The sequence below is a fragment of the Electrophorus electricus genome, chromosome 5 (assembly GCF_041902795.1).
Source record: "Electrophorus electricus isolate QZ-2024a chromosome 5, ASM4190279v1, whole genome shotgun sequence".
In the NCBI taxonomy this organism is placed as follows: domain Eukaryota; kingdom Metazoa; phylum Chordata; class Actinopteri; order Gymnotiformes; family Gymnotidae; genus Electrophorus; species Electrophorus electricus.
Window position 1 is genome coordinate 13,821,920 of NC_137501.1, and position 23,081 is coordinate 13,845,000.

The window sequence follows — 23,081 nt, forward strand, 5'->3', positions numbered from 1 at the left end:
AATCAGTGATTTTCATCATTTAGCAATATTTTTCCAGTTATCAACTTTAGTTCAGCCAAAACAGCCCTTTTCTTCTATTTAGCTGCTTTGTCAAGCCAACATGATGTTCGTTCCCAAACTTTGCCTTTCTAGTTCTTATTATTTTTCTACTGGAATTTTGACTGCTAACATGTCCCGCAGTTTTAGAGATATTGACATGGGACCAACACCAGAATGTTCAGTCTGATCGGGAAAGATGTATTTGTACTTAAATGTTTGATTGGAAGACCGGTCTCCATGTAGCAAACGTTTTTCAGTTTTTTCCAATAGAAAAAATTGGTTACGCACTAACAGCGTACACACTACTTGTTATCGATCAATTGGGACTCCAACTGGGACAACCACTTAACCACTTAGCAACAATATAGCAACCACCTGGAATGCCATAGCAACCACTTAGCATTTGCATTTCAGTCACCTGGCATACCATGGCAACCATGTACCAAGACCATAGCAACCACTTGGTAACATCCTTGCAACCACCTTGGAGTCCATAGCAATCAACTAGCAAGACCATAACAATGAGATGGTAGCACCCTAGCAACCACTCGGGACTCCATAGCAGCCACTTATTAACACCCTTGCAAGCACCCACCAAGACCAGAGCAATCACTTGGTAACACCTGGTACTCCAAAGCAACCAGCTTGTGAAACCATAGGAGCCACTTCATAACATCCTAGCAACCACCTGGGATACCATAGCAACCACCCGTGATTTCATAGCAACCACTTGATAACATCCTAGCCACCACCTAGCAATACCATATTAACCATATTGGTAATACCCTAGCAACCACATAACAACTACCATATATCCACATATCCATATATACATTTTACATTGTGTATATATACATATTATACATATATTGTACATACATTGTTATATATATATTTTTGTATATATATAGATATATATTTCCTTATCTACCCCTGTTTTTTTTCCCTCAGTTTGGACAGAGCACTCTCAAACCATTTCACTGTGAGTTATACCGTGTATGACTATGTGTCACGGTTGGTCAGCCAGTTCGCAGGGGAGACACACCCACCCCTGCTAGGGACTACTCATCGCACCTGCCCCGTTCACAATCCCCTGATTACTAATTGCGTTTACCTATTTCCCATTCACTCCCTGCTCTATTTTTACCCCCAGATCCGAAGAGATGGAGCTGCACATTAGCGGTCCTATTGCGTCAAGCCGAACTACGCTTAATTGATTGTCTAGAGGAAGACTAAACAATAAGTGCTAGAGTTTGTTAAACAAAATAAAAAATACCCTACAATAAGTACTAATTAGCCAGTCAATATGGGAGCAGGGTCTGTTGCCCTTTAAATATTCTGCAAATAGATGGGTCTTCAGGATGGATATATGCTAATATGATGAGCATATAATAAAGTATAGGCTATGTGTCAAGCATGAATAAAGACTTATCCCAGTTATGCGCTGATTAATGAAATGTGTCACCTTCTTTATTCTCCAGGGTTCATGATGAAGTGGAGAGCACTCCTTTACTGTTTCTGTCTCTGTCTGGTCTTGGCTGTTGCCACTGATCCAAGCATTAAGAAGCATTAATGACCTGAGAAACACCATGTTTGGTAAAAAATACCCACAACTTGGTCTGTTTCTGCTGTATTTTTTTGAAGTTAATGAAGTTACAATCAATCAAAACGACATTATTTGCTTTAATGCCATGGATCCGACTCGGGGAGATTATGGCTTTCATCACTATGGTAACTATGAGATTATCAACAACACAAAAGTATTTCCCGAGTTATCCTGGAACACAAAGAAGGCATACTATACTTTGGGCAGCCTCAAAAATCAAGTTGTGAGAAAATTTCCTGGCTATTTCAAACACCTGTACAGTATTAGTACGAACAACAAATACTGAAAAATCCTAAGAATCCTAAGAAAAGAAAGTTTGGTGAACATGTCAAAGACTACAGTATACTAAGCAAGCAAGATCTTTTGAGAAACATAGACAGAATTGTGATTCAGATTTCAAAGAATAATCATGTGCGTGATCAAAGAATGTATAGATGTATAGAAAAAGTATACATCTCACAGCATTATGAGGACAGAAACCAAAGTTCTGGCTATGACCCAGACAACACCTACCAGGTCAGTCCAGAACTCTTGAGGGAGATTCAAGGCCTTAATGCATTAATGTTACCAAATCTTTACCATGATTTGCAAATCACAGGTTCATACCCTCAAGGTTTCTCACAGCTTCTGGATTTGGTTGAGTTTAATTGTAGTGACTGGGTAAATGTCCTTTCCTGCAAACTTTCACGAAATCATGGCCATTCACGTGACACAACACCCCAGTGTAAGGACTAGAGTACAATGAAACTGATGGTGAAATCTACATTTGATGGGTGTACAAGGATTATGTGGAGTGGGATAGCGGAGAGCCTGGAAATAGGAATAAGTCTTATTCGTGATGAAACTGATGAAACATTTCACATTTACCTGCTTAAAGGAGGATCTTCTGGAACTATTTACACTAAAATCCCCCTAAATTCTGGCCTTCAAGTGGCTCTTTATAAGGTTGATAAAGGCCTTTTTTCCTCATCCTACTTCATATGGGCCCAGAGTATGACGAAGCCAATGGGGTTCTACCCACTAGAATGAAAGGTTTTCATGCCATCTTAGAGCTCTATACTAAAGGAGGACATGCTTGTGCTCAACTCTATATCAGCAAGTGCTTCACTGATTGGCAAAGTGTTTTCTACAACTCTTGGGTTGGATTCTACAACACTACATGGGATGATAATAAAAACTATAAAACCTACCAATGGTCTATATATTTTTAGAAGAGATCAAATCGAGATTACACTGCAGATTATGACATCTATGAGTATGAATCTAGCCTGGCTGTTGGTCCTGGACTACAAGCTCGATTTATGCTGGACAAAAGCTACAAAAGTGAGAAAGCCCGCACCGAACCCTGGGAGAGTTATGATTACAAACTTCAGCTTTACGCTAGAGATGGATACGCTTGTGCTCGACTCTACATCAAGAAGTCCTTCACCAATTGGAAAAAAGTCTTCAAGAACTCATGGGTGGGATTCTACGCAAGTTCCCTGGATAATAATCACAGTTATCAAACATATCAGTGGAGCATAAAGTTGAAATAGAATTTAAATAATGTTTACTTGAAGAATTATGAGTATGAAATTTATGAATATAAGTCCAGTTTGGCTATTGGACGTGGGGTGCAGATTCGATTCATGCTGGACACAGGCTACGACAATGAGACAGTCCGCACTGAACCCTGGTAGGGCGCAACCAATTCTCAGTTATGCATCATTGCATAACATCATGGAATGTTTTTTTTAAAAGGATATATACAAGGTCTTTATACATTATACATTTTGATAAGGAAATATCAAAATACATAATTATGTACACTTGTAGTACTTGTTTTCAAAAGGTTTATTAGTTTCAGAGCTTAAAATGTTAAGGTAAAATCAGTTACAAATGATATTATATAGTTATAATAATACAGTTATGATTTACTCTGATCTTCAAATTCAGTACTGCTTTAAGTACTGAGCAGCTGGATTGTGACTGCAAGATGATGTAACTGACTACTGTTAGAATGTCATGAAAAAGATTAATACAAATGTTATAATTCATTTATGATTTTCTTAAATATTTTGCCAGTGAAATATTAATACTGTTCTTGAACATTGATTGCAAGAGATAATGATAACTACTAATTTCTACAACCGTATGTCCAGTTGTGTCTGAAACTACTAGGAGATCCTAATTAAGTAGTTAGAAATGTACTGAAAGTCAATACATCAAGATGGAATATCAGCATTATACTTATATGTAAAATAATAATAACATAACTAAAGAAATTAAAATAGCAAAAGAAACTTCTGAGAAATGCACAACCGTCTTTTACATGATTTTAAAATATTACTCTCTGACACCTTTCTGTATGATTTAACGTAAATGGAAGTTTATTTTTGCAAATGCACATACTGATTACTCATACTGATCATTAAGATGTAAAAATTCATTAAACAATAAGGAAGAAAATAATTGGTTTGCAGTTTTAATATGTTTCATGTGCATTGCAATCAAATTGAAGATGAGGTGAGAATAACTAGAGCTAATGGATAATAACACAACAAACTGTGAAACACCTGATGATGTGTCACTGATGTGCAATTATAAAAGAACAACCTTTAAACTCACAAACACAAACCAGCTGTCTGTTCTATTGTAGCTTCACAGATTCATAATTTGGTTTCCTATGTTAATATATTCACATTGTTCATATTGAGTTCACATTTATAGCTTGTGTGACTGCATAAACATTTATCAACAATTGATCACCTTAATATATGATTAACATATAGAACTAGAGGGTGGTGACATCAGTATGTGGTTATAAAAGAACATCTGTAATGTGTGTGTGGTGGAGAAGTGTGTGTATGCGTGTGTGTGTGTGCGTGTGTGTGTGTGTGTGCTTAGCTCCCTAGTCTGGAATGTTGAATAAAACAACATTTATTCCCTTTTTTTTACTCACATACTACACTCGCAATAATATAAATTGCCTCTGCAATGCCCATGTTTGGAGAAAACAGATTAGAATGCAGATGTGAAGAAGGTTCTGCAGAACAAAGTGTTCATGATGCACTTGTTGGAAAGACCGTCCCTGAAGGCAGGTATCATCAAGGATTGGCGACAGTACATTCCTGCTCACACAGATATGTACACAAATGGATGCATATTAATACACACACGTACTAATGCACAACAACCCAGATCAACACATGTACATGTGCACAATCTTGTCCACACATGTACAAACACATGAGGTGACATATATATATATATATCAACTTCATTTTTTCTTGCTTCGTGAAATGGCATATCTTCAGTTTTGCTGATATAAATAGTGTGACATATTACAAACTGAAGTCAGAAGCATGTCATTACCAGGCATAGAAGATAGAAGCAGATGTGCTGTGACAGGCTGTATTCTTTCTTCAATAGTTCTGTACGGGTAGAATGTGAGTTTGGGTTTATCCAAGACAAGCACCCTTATTAAGAGATGGGTCAGGTGTTTAGGTCAGGTGTTTACATCAGGCGTTTACATCAGGTGTTTATGTCAGGTGTTAAAGGGTCACAGGTGAGAGGAAGTAGGAGATGGTTGGGGGGATCAGTGTTCTTACACATGATGTACTTATGAATGAAATGTACAGACCATAACAGCACTTACCTGGTACACACTTACTGCAGCAGCAGACAACACCAAGTCTGCACCTGAACTGACCTTAATCGGTCCATCAATCACCAAGGTAACACCACACTACAGTCTAAATATCAGTACACTTACATTAAACAGGAACATCTCCCAGCTGTGATTAAAACCATTGTAATCAAATTTAAAGTTCTTGCTGAGACTCACTGAATGGAATTCTGCAAGTCTCAAACTTCAGTGGTACAGAATGAGTCCGTGCTAACACAGTGACATACGGATTGAAATGATGATAATGATAAAAAACAAGAAGTTTGACCTCTTTCTTTCTCTGTCCTCGTTTTGGCCAGAGCCTTTTCTACTCTCTTTCCTTTTCTGTCTTTGTTAGGTCTCCCTTTCTCTGCTGGTCTCCCTTTCTCTGCTGGTCTCCCTTTCTCTGCCGTTCTTGTGTAAGCAGCTCCCTAGATTTCAGCAATGTGTGTAGAGCCATGTGAAGGACCCTGCACATGTGCACACAAGTACACGTGGAGACTGCAGAGCGCACACATGTGGGCGGGTCCTGAGGGAGGTAGACAGGCAGGTAAACCAGCCAATCATCTCATCCAGTCCAAATGATTGGCGTTTTTTTTTTTTTCTTTTAAAGTCCTGTGGTTGCCACAGGTAACTATTTTTTTACTCTTTAATACCAGAGCATTTGATTATTGATTATTGCTTGTTATCAGAATGTAAAGAAAAAATAAAGATGCTTCTACTATAAATTAGTGACTAAACCTTTAAACTGCTCACAGTAGCTGGGTCTCAGCAGCTTGACCTCATGAGTGCTTACTGTGACACTTTATACGTAATCTCATTACCTTCATCTTCTTACCATCAAGAGCCATAGCAAACAACAACAACAGTGCCACAGGATTTATGCAGCACAGAAAGAAAAAGTGATGTTTAGCAACTCTTTAGACTGACATACAGATCCAGCCGTACTATGGAGGCTTTTGAATGGTGCGTGCTCAATTAAAAAAAGGCATGTCAGTCAGTGAGGTCCAAACGGGGCACATTAATCAATGAGATACAAACAGACCACATTAATCAGTGAGGTCCAAACAGGCCACATTAATCAATGAGGTACAAATACACTACGTTAATCAGTGAGGACCAAACTGACGATGATAACCAGTGAGGTCAAACCGACATTGGTGAGGTCCAGACAGACAGCACTTTTTACAAAAGATGTTGTCACAAAGCAGCTTTACAAATGTCCAAGTCCAACCCCCAGTGAACAAGCCAAGGGCGACCACCTGTCTGCAGGGTAGAGTTATGTAATGCAGTAAAATCAACATGCAGAAGCATTTGAAAGCAAACAGGACTGACCAGGGGCTTAGTAACTGTTTCACCACTCACAGGTCAGGTAATTACATGCTTAGACTAATATGTTAAACTCTTAGACCGAGCAAAGTCATAATATGATTATTAAATCTGACTTCACGTGCTGTTTAGCCATGCTCACTTTAATTATTAGAAATTATTTTAATCATAAATAAATGAAGCTTAAGAGTTTATTATTGTTTATAAATTAATTGAGATTTTTAAGTTAAAAGTCAATATAATCAGTGGTAATGGCAAGACAATCAATTCCGTTATGACAGAATTGATCTATTGATTAGTTTATTTAAATACACAATAAGAACAAATTGTGTGTTTTTCAACAGCTTTGATCATGAAGTTGGGCAAACTGCTCTGTTGCCTCTCTCTCTCTGTTTTGGTTGCCAGTGCATTCGTCAATCGGACTTTACGTAACATAGATGAGCTGAAAAGCATCGAGTTTGGCCATGAGTATCCTCGCCATGGTCTGTTCTTGCTGCACTGGCTGGCTGATCACATCTCCGTAACTCCGTCAGAAGATATCCTGCTTCGTTTTGATCCTGTGCGGCAGGACTACGGCTTCCGGCACTACAAAAATGTCCGCGATGGCAGAGATATGCAGCGAGTCCTTCCACACTTGGACGCGAGTTCGAACCGAGTGTACTACACTTTGGGAAGCCTCTCTTTGGGGTCGGTCCGAACACAGCTGCCTACGTACATGACGCAAGACTTCTACAATGCTGCTGAGAATCCCTACAGGGACCTGGACCGGATTGTAATTCAGGTGGACAGGGCCAGTCCGGTGATGGCCGACAAAGTGTACATCACACAAGTAGAGAACGGGAATGACTTTGATCCAGATAAAACCTATGAGATCAGCCCTAAACTCCTGAGGCAGGTCAAAGCTCTGCAGGAGCCATTGGATCTAATTCAACCTCTTGAACTGCATATGTCTGGCAGTCCGAACTCCACTGGAACAAATTCAGATGATCCGAGACTCGCCCTCGCCCCTGACCAACTCTTGGCCCACCTGAAAAACACTGACAAACGTCTCAAGACCATATTTGAGGAGCAAAGTGTAAGGTGGCTCCTGAGTCTAGCAGGATATGACATAGACGCCAGGTACGCCGTCCACGAGAAGACCTGGTCCTGCTCAATAGATGAAGCAGTCAAAGAAAATCTTGTGCCTGAGACATTGTGTGAAGGCCACAGCACAGTAAAGATAGAAGTGAAATCTACACCGCGTGGTTATGCGAGACTCACGTGGAGGGGCATTCCCAGGAACATCATGCAACTGGAACCTACTCTCGTCCTCTTCACAAGTGATACATCTGAGGCCCTTGAGACTTTTCTACCCCTTAAAGACGAAGCATCAGGATCCGAGAACACTTTTGTTGCACTAAAACACGGACTCCATCCACGTCTAATCTCCTACGGTTTCTCCACGGGCCATGTTTTTTTTAGCATTCGCTACTCAGTAATCTGGAGGGGGCCACAGTTCGATGGGGCCAACAGGGTAATCCCTACCGAAATTCGTGGCTACAATGCTAGCCTGCAGCTTTACACCAGAGAAGGCTACGCCTGTGCTCGCCTGTACATCAGAAAGTTGTTTATAGATTGGCAGGATACATTTCGCAACTCCTGGGTGGGATTCTACACCAGCAAACAAGATCAAGACAACGAGTATAAGCACTATCAGTGGGTGTCTGGGTTTGAGCAGGCTAGTGATGACGATGACGTCAACGAATATCTCGTTTATGAGTATCAGTCGTCTATGAGCATTGGTCCTGGGGTCCAAGCACGCTTTCTGTTTTCTAGAGAGAATGTTCCCATTCGCTTTTTCCTCAGCTGGTTTTCTGCCTCTGCATTAGCTCACACCATTCCTTGGGAGGAAGATTAGCTAATTATATTGGTAACGGATAGAGCAAAACTAACGTAAGCCTAAATCGACAGAAAATGACTGAAAGCCTAAACTGGAGTGAAACTGGCTTGTTCTGATGTAGCGAATTTCTCTTATTTTTTTGTTTTTGTTTAATAATGTTTCTGCGGTTTTATGATAATGAATACAAAAGCCATAAAGTTTTAAATATGGGTAGAATCAGTTAACTACAGAGGGTATTAATGAATTAGCTCCCTGGTGCACAGAAGGTGCCAACTGAATACACAGGAGAGTGCGTGAATACACAACAGTAGAGTAGAGTGCCTGAATACACAGCAAGCTTTTGTCAGTTTTGACATATAGGTATGGAGTGCTCTACCACTGAATTACAAGTGTTTATTATATCAAAAATAAATTCTAAATCAAAACAAAACTACATTTCTGATCACTAATTTGTAAAGTTTTGCACCGATCTCTTAGGCATATATGCATATCAACCTTTAGTTATGTGGTTGCTCATATGGGCATGCATTAACAATGCATGTTGTGCTCTGCTACAGTTTGTTTACAACCTTTAAAGAGGGAAACCTTTTGAGCCTCAAATTCATGTGCATGTCTTCATTACTGAGAACAAGAGGAATCTTTGGTATCACAAGCATGATAATTGGTATCACAATAATTGGTATCACAAGCATGATTTTACAATAATATCTAAATATATTATTGTAATATCATAATATCTAAAGGATAAACACATTTCACCAGTATCTTTCATTATATAATTTATTCACTTCATTATATATTTGAAAAAGGGTTTAATTCCAAGATCTGTCTCAGTATTAGTGTCTTGATGTTTGAAGCTGTTTTTATTCAGGCCTCATACAGCACTCAAATTGAAGAGAAGCCGGTTCTGTTTGAGTGATGTTACCAAGCTTGTGTAATCACTCAATCATGAGAGTATTAGCATTTATACGTTATCTACATGATTTAATTTTAAACCCCACTGGATAATGAAATATGTCAGAATATAGGATGCACATTTGCAGTTTAATATCTGTAACCAGCTCAAAATCTCTGGGTAGGCACAGGAGTATCAGGTCAGGCCAAATCCTACATCTGTTAACAGAAGTGTCTAAATACCAATGGTGGCACCTGAGCTGCCAACAAAAAAGATCAGAAACAGGCTCGGGTCCAATCATTTTGTTTCCTTTATGCTTCTGTCATGGCACACCCCTCTCTCCTAGACCCCTCCCCGTGTGTGTGTGTGTCTGCGTGTCCATCGTCACACCCCTGCTGTGTTAATTCTCCATGTCACACCTGTTTGTAGTTATGTTCCTTGTTAACACGTGTATTTAAATCCCTGTTGTTGTGCGGTCTGTTGTTGGTGTTTAACCCAGTGTATATCACGTGTCCTAAGTAAACACAAGTGTAGCTTAATGTAGAGAGTTGCTATATTGTTGCTGTTTCGTGAGTCTCGCGCTGTCCATCGCGCTGTTAGTTTCGTTTTTTGTCTGTCGTGTTAATAAAGACCTGTTTTGTTAAGGAGACTTGTCTCAGCATCCCACTCCCTCAACACGACCGTTACAGTTGCGGGACCGCAGTTTGAGTTTTATTTACTTTAGAAATGTGGCTCTAGTTCAACAGCAGCTCAGAGTGATGGAGCGGGTCACGTGTTCTCACCACACACTGTTTTATCTTTACGCGCATTTCTGACACCCTCTTTTACCAGTGAGAGAAAACTGGTCAAACATGTAAATGGAATATTGGTTATCTTCTATAATAATCTGAATAAAACATAAATAATTATGTTTAATAGAAATATAGGAATTTTAAAAAGAAATACATAGTCCCATACTTTAACATTTAGTTTTGAATCCTTTCCTTAGCTAAGGACTGAACTGTAAGGATTATTAAATACTGATTAACTGTGAGCTGAACAATATTGAAATTGGTGAAAATGTTGGAATCCAAGTTATCCAGCCTGGTGAAATCACTCATCAGACCAAAACACTTCTCTTCCTGAGTTCTCTGATGACCAGTGTGTGCTGAAATTAACCAGCTGGCCTTGGTATGTAAGACAATACTACAACAGCACAAGTTTGTCTGTTATCAATCATAGACAGAGTTGTAGTTAAAATTTTAAGTGACAATCAAGGCAGAATAGATGGCATGTACATCAGACTGCCTTATGAAGACAGCATCTGAGGTAGTGACTATGGCCTTGTTGGTACCTACAGGGATAGTGCATCACACCTGAGAGAAATCTGAGACTTTAGCATGTAATGATAATAGCAGACAGTCAGCTGATCATGTATGTGAAATCCTGGATGATGAACAAAGAATTTCAGATTTAAGAAAGTATATCCAGACATTCCAGGTTTGGCAAGGGTCAAGGGTCATGCAGGTTTTGCCATTGATAGTGAAGCCATCGGAATTTCACGGAGGGACAGATGCTCACAGAGCCCAAAGTTAAATCGACATCAGACAGGCATGTGCGAACCACATGGACAGGGGTACCAGAACAACACAGGACTGAACCTTTTTCGGGGAACACTTAATATACAGATATCTGCACAGGCCCAGGGTTTGATGAAGGCCATGGGGTCCAACTAATATTAGAGGTTATTGGCGTTGCTTCCTGCCTCTGAATTTGTGGTTCCTATGATGCTAGAACCACATGCATTTGTTTGTTTCTGTTTCGTCTAGTCTCTGCCCTGTGTCATGTTTTATTATCAGGTGACATGGGGCGGACTGGGCAAACTTCCTGGCAGATGGTGTGTTTGGTATAACAACCCTGCACGACAGCATGAGTGAAGATGTCAAATATTTATTACAGAACAAATTCCAATCTGGGGCAAACAGGGTTTTTTAGAGCCAGACAAAGGGCAGAGTAAAAAAAAAACAGTCCAGAATCCAGAATGCCAAAAGAGGGAGGAAAAAAGCACATGGATACATGGGTAATGTGTTAATGTAACACATGGATACATGGGTAATGTGTTAATGGAACACATGGACACATGGGTAATGTGTTAATGTAACACATGGGTACATGGGTAATGCGTTAATGGAACACATGGACACATGGGTAATGTGTTAATGGAACACATGGGTACATGGGTAATGCGTTAATGGAACACATGGACACATGGGTAATGTGTTAATGTAACACATGGGTACATGGGTAATGTGTTAATGTAACACATGGATACATGGGTAATGTGTTAATGTAACACATGGGTACATGGGTAATGCGTTAATGTAACACATGGGTACATGGGTAATGTGTTAATGTAACACATGGGTACATGGGTAATGTGTTAATGTAACACATGGACACATGGGTAATGTGTTAATGGAACACATGGGTACATGGGTAATGTGTTAATGTAACACATGGGTACATGGGTAATGTGTTAATGTAACACATGGATACATGGGTAATTTGTTAATGTAACACATGGATACATGGGTAATGTGTTAATGTAACACATGGGTACATGGGTAATGTGTTAATGTAACACATGGGTACATGGGTAATGTGTTAATGTAACACATGGATACATGGGTAATGTGTTAATGGAACACATGGACACATGGGTAATGTGTTAATGGAACACATGGGTACATGGGTAGTGTGTTAATGGAACACATGGATACATGGGTAATGTGTTAATGTAACACATGGATACATGGGTAATGTGTTAATGGAACACATGGGTACATGGGTAATGTGTTAATGTAACCTATGGATACATGGGTAATGTGTTAATGTAACCTTTGGATACATGGGTAATGTGTTAATGTAACCTATGGATACATGGGTAATGTGTTAATGTAACCTATGGATACATGGGTAACGTGTTAATGGAACACATGAGTACATGGGTAATGTGTTACATTAACACATGGGTAACATGTTAACATTAATGTTACACATGGGTGACATGTTAAGGTTAATGTAACACATGGGTAACATGTTAAGGTTAATGTAACACATGGGTGACATGTTAAGGTTAATGTAACACATGGGTAACTTATTAACATTAATGTAACACAAGGATAATCTCTATGCCCAGTAAAGATTGGAGACAGAATATCTGGGCTGCAATTGTAGACCACAGCAAGCATGCATGCGCACACAACACAGTTAACTGCACAGCCTGGTGATCTAACAAACAGGACACAGTAAGGGAGATCCACCACTAGGCGAACCAGCTCCCAGACGCATTTATTCTTGATATGCCCCTCTGTTTCAAATTTCACATCAAACCAATCAGATTAGATTACAGTGCACATTCCAGATTTTAATTTAAGGGCATTTGCATACATCTAGGTTTCATCATGTTGAAATTACAACACTTTTTTTATAGTCCCCCTCATTCCAGTGTACCGTAAGGTTTGGGACATAGCAGTGATTTGCACATTAAAGCAGTTGTGTTTAGTACTTTGCTGCATATTGCTCGCATGCCATGACTGCTTGAAGTCTGGCACTCATAGACATCAGCAGGTGCTGAGCATGCCGTCTACAAACCACTAAACTAGATCATCGGATCACACGCAATTCCAGCAGATATGCCACTGGTTATTTTCAGATTACAGATTGCAATTTAGGTTTAGGCTGCTAAATAACTGTTCCTTTATTTAATAAACATAACAGGTAATCGGTATTACTTGTATTTGTACAATGCATTTTAAAGGAAAGTTTTCTGTTTTCTGTTTTCCTTCCCATCCAATTTCCTTCCCATCCAATTTCCTTCCCTTTTGTCCTGTTTGCTTGACAGCTGCCGCTGAATGCAGTGCTCCTCGTCCTTCCCGTCTGCGGGGAGGGTTGGGTGCGAGGCTCCGACACGAAGGAGGTCACTCCAGTCCAGTTCATCTCCACCTATGGGCGGACGTGTGATGGTACCTGTGAAACCCGTGGAGAGAGCTACTCCTGGTGTTACACCACCACAGGCTGGGACTACTGCTCCCAAATGAAGAATGTGGATTAGGAAGGAAACGCTTGTCGGCGAGACCACCCCTGTGGGAAGTACGGAGGAGCTTACTACTGGTGCTACAGGGAGCCCGGAGGGTGGGGCTACTGTGGACGAGTGAAGCGTAAGAAACAGTTAGCTATAGCAGGACAGCTAAAAGGAAGTAGTTAATAAAATGCCTGACTATAGGTTTTCAGTCTATCCTTAAATATCCTTAAATAAAGATTGAGAATGTGTCTGAGTCTTGAACATTTACAGGTTATTCCATAGTGTGGGAACTTTGTAGGAAAAGGCTTTGCCCCCTGTGGTAGATTTTCTTATTCTTGGTACTAGTAAAGAACCTGCACCTTTTGATCTAAGCAGATGTAGTGGGTTGTTATGCAGCATGAGGTCTCTAAGGTACTGTGGGGCAAGACCATTCAGTGCTTTGTAAGTTATTAGAAGTATTTTATAATCAATATGAAATTTTACTGGGAGACAGTGTAAAGTATCTAAGATAGGAGTGATGGGATCACATTTTCTAGTTCTAGTAAGAACTCTGGCTCCTGCATTTTGAACTAGCTGAAGCTTGTTTAGGCACTTGGTAGTACAGCCTGATAGTAAGGCATTACAGTAGTCAATCTTGAAGTAATAAATGCATGGACTAGCTTTTCTGCAACAAGTGAGGAGAGCATGTTCCTAATCGAGAAACGCAGTCCTAGAAATACTGCTTCCATGAGCTTCGAATGAGAGACTGGGATCCATGATGTGTGTATTGTAGTAAAGTACACAGTTGGACACAGTTGTACTAAGGGCTGCACGTCTTGCTCTATTAATGATGCAGAACATCTGTGGCCTTGGCAGGACACAGCCCTGACCTCTGCCAGAAATCCAGTCTATAGGCAGGATGACAATTCAAATTTCTTCTATTTAGTTATTTTATATATTAAGCGGTTTATTTACTTGTTAGTTCTTTTATTTATTATTATAACTTACGTTCAGATCACATTTTAAGGTGTCATTCATAAAAAAATGTTTTAAAGGGTTTTCAGACTTGCAACTCTAAGACTTGTTCATCTTGCTGGCTTGTAATGTGGGATATTTCCTATGACGGTAATGGCGATGAAAGTTACTTGTGTTTAGCGTTTATTATTAGTGGGAGCAATACAGAATTCAGTGCTTCCACTGGAGATTTTCGGTCATTTCAGATGTACTGCAGACTTGTCTTATTGAGAGACTGAAGATGTTTCCAGGTTACAGCTACAAACACAAACACTGAGGTTTTTCTAGAGCTTTGAAGAATGTAATTACAGATAAGGATGTTTCTGTCATATATTCACACACTACATCACAATTGCTAATGAGTAAAAGTTTGCATGACATGTGACTCATCCTGTGTTGGGATAGGTGTCAATCAAACTCAAAGGCACAAATGTCCATCTTCAAAGTAACAAGGCTTGTAAAGAGTTTGTATTTTTAAGAATAATTTATTGCCAGTAGTAAAGCGGTTAAGCTAGTGGCAGTATTAAAAACAAACAAACAAACAAAAAAACAACAACAAAAAACAAAAGCCATAAACAAGACCGGAACATCACTCGGACATGAGCGCGGCCCTGGAAAAAAGCCTCGCGTCCGCGCTTCCTTGCGGCACGTAAATAAACCGTGTCCCGTTTTTTCCTGGTGAAAAGTACAACGAGGTTCTGAAGTTGCAGTTTACAACTGAGAAAAACAGAAAACCAAAATAAACATAAAGGAACGTCACAATAATACGCCGACGCCTAACAGAACCGAGGGTAAAATATGGACTGGGTGGGTCTTGTGTGCAACAAGACACAACTTTTTTTTTTTAATGGACTCGTACATATTTTTTCCTGATCTTTTTTTTTTTGAGAATGAAAACTGTTGTTAGTTTGTGCATTTTTTTGGGAAAATTAAAAATCATAAAATATCTACAAAACAAACCTATTAAACCTTTGAAATCAAATCTGTACATTGCCATTTACATTACAGATGAAAGATGAATTGTCAAAATAAAAGCGTGGTTTTTATCTATACAAATACAGACAGGTATCACTTTGAAATGTTGCTCTTTTCCAACCTGGAAAATGAAAGCGTGAATTACACGTCGATACGATTCTTCTGGACACTGTGTGCATAATGACAGTTACAGCAAATTCACACCATGTATGAATTACACTATCGCCCTCTGACTCCAGACTCCTGGTGGAATGAACTGGTCTGTCCAAATGTTCCCTCAAGCACGTCAGCAGCCAGACGAGGAACTTTGCTTGCGTGTCTTGAGTGTGTGTGTGTGTGTGTGTGTGTCTGCGTACCGTGTGCGATATCTTCCGTACAGCTTTTGTGTGTTTGTGTGTGTGTGTGTGTGTGTGTGCGCGTGTGTGTTATGCTCTGCTTGAGTCTCCTGCATAAGGGTTAATTTTCAGGCACTTCTATTTGTTCCCTATCGGATCCAGTGTTCAGACTTCAGTGTGCTGCTCTTTCTGGGCTGGCGTGCCGCGCGGTATGAGCAACTGCTGGAACTGTGCCCTGCCCACCTCCTCCTCCTCCTCCTCCTCCTCCTCTCCTCCGCTCTCGTAGTCGCTCATGAGCGCCTCCGACTCCTCGCAGCACGCCGACATGTCCGAGCAGGACGCCGTGGACGTGCACACCGACAGCGAGGCGTCGTCTGCCGCCGCCGGGGCGTCGAACCCGCGGCCGTATCCGCAGCGCCGGGGCCCGCCCGGGGAGGCGGTGGTGGAGGAGGCCAGGGTGTCGGTGGGGTTGCTCTGGGACTCGGCGTCCGACGGGTACTGGTGCTGTGGGAGGTAATGGTTGAGGGCGTAGAGCTGGGGGAGGGGCGGACGCTGGCGCCCCCCCGCCCCCCCGGGGCTGGAGGGGGCGGGGCCAAGGGCGCGGAGGGTGTTGTAGCGCCCGCCGGGCTCGGGCATGGGTGGGGGTGGGGGTAGGTCGTCATGGGTGGGGAAGTCGTCAGGCGGCAGGGGGAAATCGCTCTCAATGTCATACCCGCCGGGGTAGTAGTCCGTGTCCAGCAGGGCGGGGTCGTTGTAGAGAGTGGGCGGGGCCTCCACCACCTCGTATTGAGGGAACTCCTGGATTCCAGGAAGCTGAACGCTCGGCATCCAATCAGACGTGTCCCAGTGGTACCCTAAGAGACCAAACAAGAAATGTCAGTCATAACAGTGACACCAGAGCGATCTTTCAGAGACGGACAGCTTTCTTTAAATTACACACAATAACATTTTGGTGTAGAATTCATTTTCAGTTCTGCCTGGCCAATAAAAATATTTTGGTGTTTTTAAATGAATTTCATTCGAACGACGCGAACTGAAACTGAACTCCCACAGACCCTCTACACGACGGCAACGTCGCTGACATCATTAGCACTTCAGACAGCAGCATGCCACAGCAAAGTCACACGATCACGCGGACAACACAGAACCACTGGGTTACAACAAAAACACGCAAAAACACAGGTGCTAGTAACACTCGGGGTTCCATTTTCACAAATTTGTTCTAGAAAAATATTAACTTTGCATGGGATATAGATGTTTTTCAGTGGTGAAAATGACACAAGTAATGACAAATTCACACAACTCATAAAACACTTGGATATAACACTCTACTTGCTGTAGGCTTTTCAGGCTGGTTGCAAGACACCACTTTTTTACAGCTGGGACAAAAAAACGTTTATATATTTTCAAACAGTAACATAGAAAGTCAGTTTCACTAGTGCTGAGAGATGAATATTTATGTAGCTTACAATGCACAGCATTGAGCTTAATTTTCACAACACGCTAATTGTTTAAATTAACATTAATGAGAAGAATGTTCCTTTAAAGATGCAGACTATGTACTGAAATGAAGATTTATCCCCTGCATGACCACTAGGGGGAGGTGTGTGTGTGTGTGTGTGTGTGTGTGTGTGTGTGTGTGTGTGTGTGTGTGTGTGTGTGTGTGTGTGTTTTGTCACGGCGCTGCGTGCATGCAGGGAGCAGTTAATACCAAAGGGATGGGAGACAACACTTCAGGCAAACAGAGGAAAGAGATTCACCTCTGGGGTTCTTGAGCTCGTGAGGCGGGGACGACTCTTTAGACAACGCAAACAGTAGAGAAACGAGAGAGAAAACGTCAGATACCAAGACTTACACTGGGAGAGAGAGAGTGAGACATGGAGAGAGAGAGAGAGAGAGAGAGAGAGAGAGAGAGGACACCATGAAAACACGCCCATGCCCCATGTTTAAACAGACACGTCGTCTCGCGCGGGTCCCGTCGCTTGTGGGACCGGGCTGAAGGGGGTCGCGGGGTCATGGACGGGTGCTGCGATGACATCAGAGCCCCCCGCAACATCACCATTTCTGATGTGCGACCGACTGTGACATCACCATTTCTGATTGGCAAATCGCAAGAAGACGGTGTTCACAAATGCTCTATGGTTTGTTTGTATTTTGAGACACGTGGCTGGCTAAAGACAAGGCATCCGTGTGGGACATTACACCCAACCCTCCCTCCCCACATTTAAAAACAGACCACCACACAGAAAGGAGCACAGGCGGCAGGTAGGTGCAGAGGCGAGCAGGGAGTTACCACGGTACCTTCTGCCTCCACCGAGCCAGCCCAAACACTGACCAGGCGGATCACTGTCACGAGAGAGGCTTGGGGGAGCGGCTGGGGCAGTCAAGACGAGAGAGAGAGAGCTGACGTTAGTGCGGGGACGTCTGATGAGGCTAAAGTAGAATGAAGGTGGTTGGGAGGAGGGCGGGGACCCCACTAGGGGGTACAGAGGAAAGGCTGATTTTATGGGGCGGACGCCGAAGACGTGAAAAAGGACGTCTGGGCCACCGTCTCCTGAGTGCAGCCTGGTGTGAGTGTCATCGCGACGAGAGGGCGTGAGTGCGGCGCAGAGGGCCATGTGATGACAACGACTGTGTTGCAAGGGCTTCTGGGAAAAGCAACCCCCGCCCGCCCGCCACCCACAGCCAGCTTGGCCCTTGGGACTGCGCGGTGTTACTGTGGCTATGGACACCTGTTTGTGGAAGTGGAGGACACGGATGGACTGATTTGGGGACATACAGAGACACAACGCAGGGACTCCACTGAAATGCTCCTGAAATGTGTCTCGTCCCTCCCACCCTGGACGCCGGGGACGCGGCACGGTGGAGGTGGGATGATCGTGCATGATGACGCAGGGAAGTGCACGCACAAACACACACACACCAGCGAGGACACCACGGAAACGGCCGGGACGCCCGCTGCCCCGTGGACGGAAGGAAAGATCGTGAGAGTTCTCAAGGATGAGAGAGAGAAGGCGGGCCCGGGTGGGCGGGGCTAGGGCGAAGGAGGCGTTCTGGCTCCAGGCAGAAACAGGAAAAAGGGGGGTTTGGCAGTGCAGGAGGCGTGGCCACCCAGGACCAGAGCTGGGCCAGCAATGATGGGCAAAAGAGGCGAAGATCAGTGGCTTAGAAGGTCAAAGGTGAACATGACTGATGGTGCAGACTGAGACGGCCTTCTGCTACCCTTGTTTGATGCTCTTGGCTGAGCTGTTAAACAGCCTGTAAGAGCTTTGACTACACACACACACACACACAGACAAATAAGCAGACACTCATAAATGTGGACATACCCACATTCACCCACACAGACATGCTCGCAGAAAAAAAAAGTGAGTGAATCGGAGATTCACCAGAGAGAGCTAGGATCTAGAGAGTAGAGATGGGGCAGTCATACGATCAGTCATGTCTTCGTCTTAAGCTTCTGACCAACAGGGAGCGCTGGTGCTGTCTTTCGGGAAAAAAGGTGAAGCTAAAGAACGACGACAGAAGGGGACGCCTTTCTCATTTTTTCATGCGTTGAGAATCTCGTCGGCCGATGCCTTCCTTCCCCCGGCAGCTGTGGGGACTTACGAGCAGGCTGGTGTTTAGCTAAAACCGCGCTCTGGGTCTTTGGAGCGATTTGATCCAGATTGGCGCTGCAGTCCCAGCAGGCAAAAGAAGGTGGAGAGAGAGAGAGACGGTGAGTGACAGCAGAAGCGGAACATCACCCCCAATCCGGGAAGCCCCGGTTACAGAGGGAGAGAGAGAGCGAGAGAGAGAGAAAGAGAGAGGGAGGGAGGGAGGGAGGGAGAGAGGGTAAGAAGGCAGACAGGGGATCAGTGTCGTCGGCTCACCAACAATGCCGCCACTACAGTGGTGTAACTGAGACAACGGGACACACTGCGCACCACAGAGGAGGTCTAACGCTCTTGGGCTGCAAGTGGATACTACAGATTAAGTGCAAAATCCCACTCAAAATCCCCCATCAAAATAATTTACTACATAAAGAGGCCGTCAGGGAACTTTGGGATTGAATCCAACATCTGCAGGACTAATGCTCGAATTCTCCAGTTACAGTCAAGATGACTAAGGTTCTGGTTCTGGTTCTGGTGGTTTAACTGGCCACGGTTCAGAACATTATCATCGGATACACTCAAGCATCCGGACAGACCCACCACAGCGTGCGCCTGGCTGGAGGCGGGACGAAGGGATTGGTCCGTGATTATTCCGATCTGACGTGGCGCGGCGGGGTAACGTACCGTTGTCGTCGCAGGACTCAGACTGGAAGGAGCTGAGCGACTGCACCTCGGACATGCTCCCCCTGGTGGCGAAGTGCGGGCACGCGTTGTCGTCTGCAGCCTTCTTGCCCAGGCATGGGTCCAGGTCTACGACTTTAGCTGCGGGTCAGAGCGAGGGAGACATCTTAGCACACGTGAGTGTGGAGTCAGAGTGAGATGTTTTGCCACAGGCCCCCGCGAGAGTCAAGTCAGAGTGAGATGTATTAGCACAGGCACACGTGAGTGTGGAGTCAGAGTGAGATGTTTTGCCACAGGCCCCCGTGAGAGTCAAGTCAGAGTGAGATGTATTAGCACAGGCACACGTGAGTGTGGAGTCAGAGTGAGATGTTTTGCCACAGGCCCCCGTGAGAGTCAAGTCAGAGTGAGATGTATTAGCACAGGCACACATGAGTTCCACAGCTGAGGGCTAAGTAGAGGAATCTCTATAGCAAAAAAATCTGGAACATTCAGGCAGTTTATATGAAATTCAGCTGTGTTTAAAAACATAGGAAGCTCAATTTCTGTGAAAAGCCCATAATTACATTAATCACTTCGCCTCTGTCTTTTCTCCTCTCAAACCTTCTATAAGCTCACTGCTATATGTAGCTCTAAAACACCGGCCATTAAACATTATTTACACGTATGAATCCTATACAGGAAGAATGAGAATGGAAGTAGTTACTGGAAGCATTTGCTTCTCAATTCTCAAATTAATTAGAGAATTAACATTTAGAAATACTTGTTGCAAAGAAAAAGTGATCCCATGATAAACACGATGAAATCTAGAAACGTGGCATATCCCGGACCAGGTGTGTGGACAGTCCTGCCGCGCCACTGCTCCACGGCCCCTCCCTGCCCGTACCATCATAATCGTAGTCCCAGCTGGGTTTCTGGATGGAGTCGCTGTCGGACACGGAATTGGAGGGCGGGGGCGGGGGCAGGTTGGGTGCCACGCTGCAGACGGCCACGGTCTTCCGGTGTCCGTGCGCCGCGTCTGGGTTGAACGTGCTGAACTCGGGGTGCTCAGGGATGGCCGAGCCCTCGAACGAGTTGCGGTCCAGGTTGTTGCGCGAGTCGCTGGGGATGCTGGGGGTATAGGAGATGGGCCGCACGGGCACCTGGGGCGGCACGTCCGAGTACATGCCCCGCCCGGTCTTGGCGTCGAAGTAGGGCGGGCGCTGGAGGAATGGGGGCGGGCCACCGACGCCGAGCACGCCTCCTCTCGGGGCTCCGCCCACCACCCCGCCCCCGTCCGATTTGGAGCGGCTACGGCGGCGGCGGCACGCCCGCTTGCGCACGGCAACGAAGAGCAGGACGAGCAGGAAGATGGCGGCGAGGAACACGACGATGCCGACCACTTCCTCCAGGCCGATGTTCCAGGAGGTGGAGACGAAGTGGTTGTGCAGCTCGCCGTGGAGTTCGCAGCGGCGCCCCCCGAAGCCCAGAGAGCAGTTGCAGCTGAACGAGCCATACGTGTTGTGGCACTGCCCACCGTTATTGCACGGGTTACGCGCACACTCGTCCACGTCGCTCAGGCACCTGGCATACACACGCACGCACGCACAAACACACACACACACACACACACACACACAAAAGAATTAGATTGGTGTAGGCAGTGATTCCAAAAATATACTCACATAAACACAAAACAGATAAGTGCACAACTTCAATCTCAGCACAAATACGAAAATGCACACATGTGCGTGCACGCACACGCACGCACGCACACACACACGCACACACACACACACGCACACACACATCTGCTCATGTCATGCCCAGCTACGAGGTGAGGTGTGCGTGGTTATACCTGTCTCCTTGGAAACCGGGCTCACACTCACACACAGGGCCGTCGAGACTGTCAATGCACCTGCCGCTGTTCTTGCAGGGGTTCTCCGTGCAGTATGGACCCAGCTGACATCTACACACACACACACACACACACACACACACGTGCACACGCACACACGCAGACACACACACACACACACACATATGTGCACACGCACACACACACACACACACACACACACACACACACACACACACGTGCACACGCACACACGCAGACACACACAGAAGGGATCAGAGACAAGAACAGAGTATCCTGCGCTAAACTGTGTGCGTGTGCGCATGTGCATGTGTGGGAGAGTGTGTGTGTGTGTGTGTGTTTGTGTGCGCATGTGTGAAGAGCTGTGTGCCTGTATGCACATGAGCACAGTTGTGTGTGTGTGTGTGTGTGTGTGTGTGTGTGTGTGTCTGTGTGTGCGTGAATACATAGGTGCTCATTTGTATATTTGTGTGAATAGGCAAACGTTTGTATGTATGTGAGCACAGTGCATGTGCGTGCGTGTGTGTGTGTACGTGTGTGCGTGCGTGTGTATGCACGCGTGTGTGTACTCTCACCGCTGGCCGGAGTACTGTCCACGGCACTGGCAGTAGAAGCTGTCAGCGCGCGGCATGCAAGTGCCCCCATACAGGCAGGGGTTGGAGGAGCAGGGGCTGATGGGTAACTCGCAGTGTGAGCCCATGAACAGCGAGCTGCACTTGCAGAAGTAACCTACGGCAAGAGCATGGGGACATTGAGCTCAAGCTAACACACACACACACACACACACACACACACACTCTCTGGGTACAGGGATACACGTACCTCCGTCAGGCAGCTCGGCGCAGGTGCCGCCATTGGTGCAGGGGTCAGCGGCGTCGCACGCTGGCACAGGGGGCAGGACTCTGCATCCTAACTCCGCCCCCACCATCTCCTCCAGGACGGAGCGTTCCACGTGGGCCGGGGGTCCGAGCGGCAGCTCGCGCCCGTTCAGCACCACCCCACCCAGGCAGCCGCGCAGGCCGCCGGTGACGGGTGGGCGTCCAGGCCCGCCCCCCGGCCCAACCCGCACCAGGCCCCCGAAGAAGACGCTGGTGTCCAGGTTGAGCGTGCGCAGCGTCCCCGGCGCCCGCCCCGACGCGGCGTGAGTGCCGTCCAGTAGCAGGCGGGCGTGGTTCCCATCCACCTCCAGGGA

At 44.6% G+C, this 23,081-nt stretch overlaps 2 protein-coding genes across 8 annotated transcripts in view; one reads left to right on the plus strand and one right to left on the minus strand.

The window, feature by feature from the left end:
- Nucleotides 1–6,614: 6,614 nt before the first annotated feature.
- On the plus strand, nt 6,615–10,037 carry LOC145657941 (uncharacterized). Of its 2 annotated transcripts, none has more exons than XM_081714823.1 (2): nt 6,615–6,658; nt 6,965–10,037. In XM_081714823.1, the coding sequence occupies exon 2, from the start codon at nt 6,973–6,975 to the stop codon at nt 8,515–8,517; it is 1,545 nt and encodes a 514-aa protein (XP_081570949.1). In that variant the 5' UTR covers nt 6,615–6,658; nt 6,965–6,972; the 3' UTR covers nt 8,518–10,037. The 2 variants fall into 2 exon arrangements, with proteins under 2 accessions (XP_081570949.1, XP_081570948.1); XM_081714822.1 differs by having other exon boundaries at nt 6,641–6,663.
- Nucleotides 10,038–14,915: 4,878 nt separating this feature from the next.
- fat1a (FAT atypical cadherin 1a) overlaps nt 14,916–23,081 on the minus strand; it is a 66,986-nt gene continuing 58,820 nt past the window's right edge. For 3 of the 6 annotated variants that reach the window (XM_035529867.2, XM_035529863.2, XM_035529864.2), the window contains 7 exons: nt 22,712–23,081; nt 22,465–22,618; nt 21,869–21,979; nt 20,918–21,594; nt 20,038–20,175; nt 17,521–17,556; nt 14,916–16,614 (listed from right to left, as the gene is read on the minus strand). The exon at nt 22,712–23,081 is cut by the window's right edge and continues 102 nt beyond it. In XM_035529867.2, the coding sequence (XP_035385760.2) occupies nt 15,926–16,614; nt 17,521–17,556; nt 20,038–20,175; nt 20,918–21,594; nt 21,869–21,979; nt 22,465–22,618; nt 22,712–23,081 (2,175 nt within the window). In that variant the 3' untranslated portion in view covers nt 14,916–15,925. Of the gene's footprint in view, nt 16,615–17,520; nt 17,557–19,369; nt 19,435–20,037; nt 20,176–20,917; nt 21,595–21,868; nt 21,980–22,464; nt 22,619–22,711 lie in introns of all 6 variants that reach the window. The other 3 variants (XM_035529868.2, XM_035529866.2, XR_004776475.2) reach the window with 2 other exon arrangements.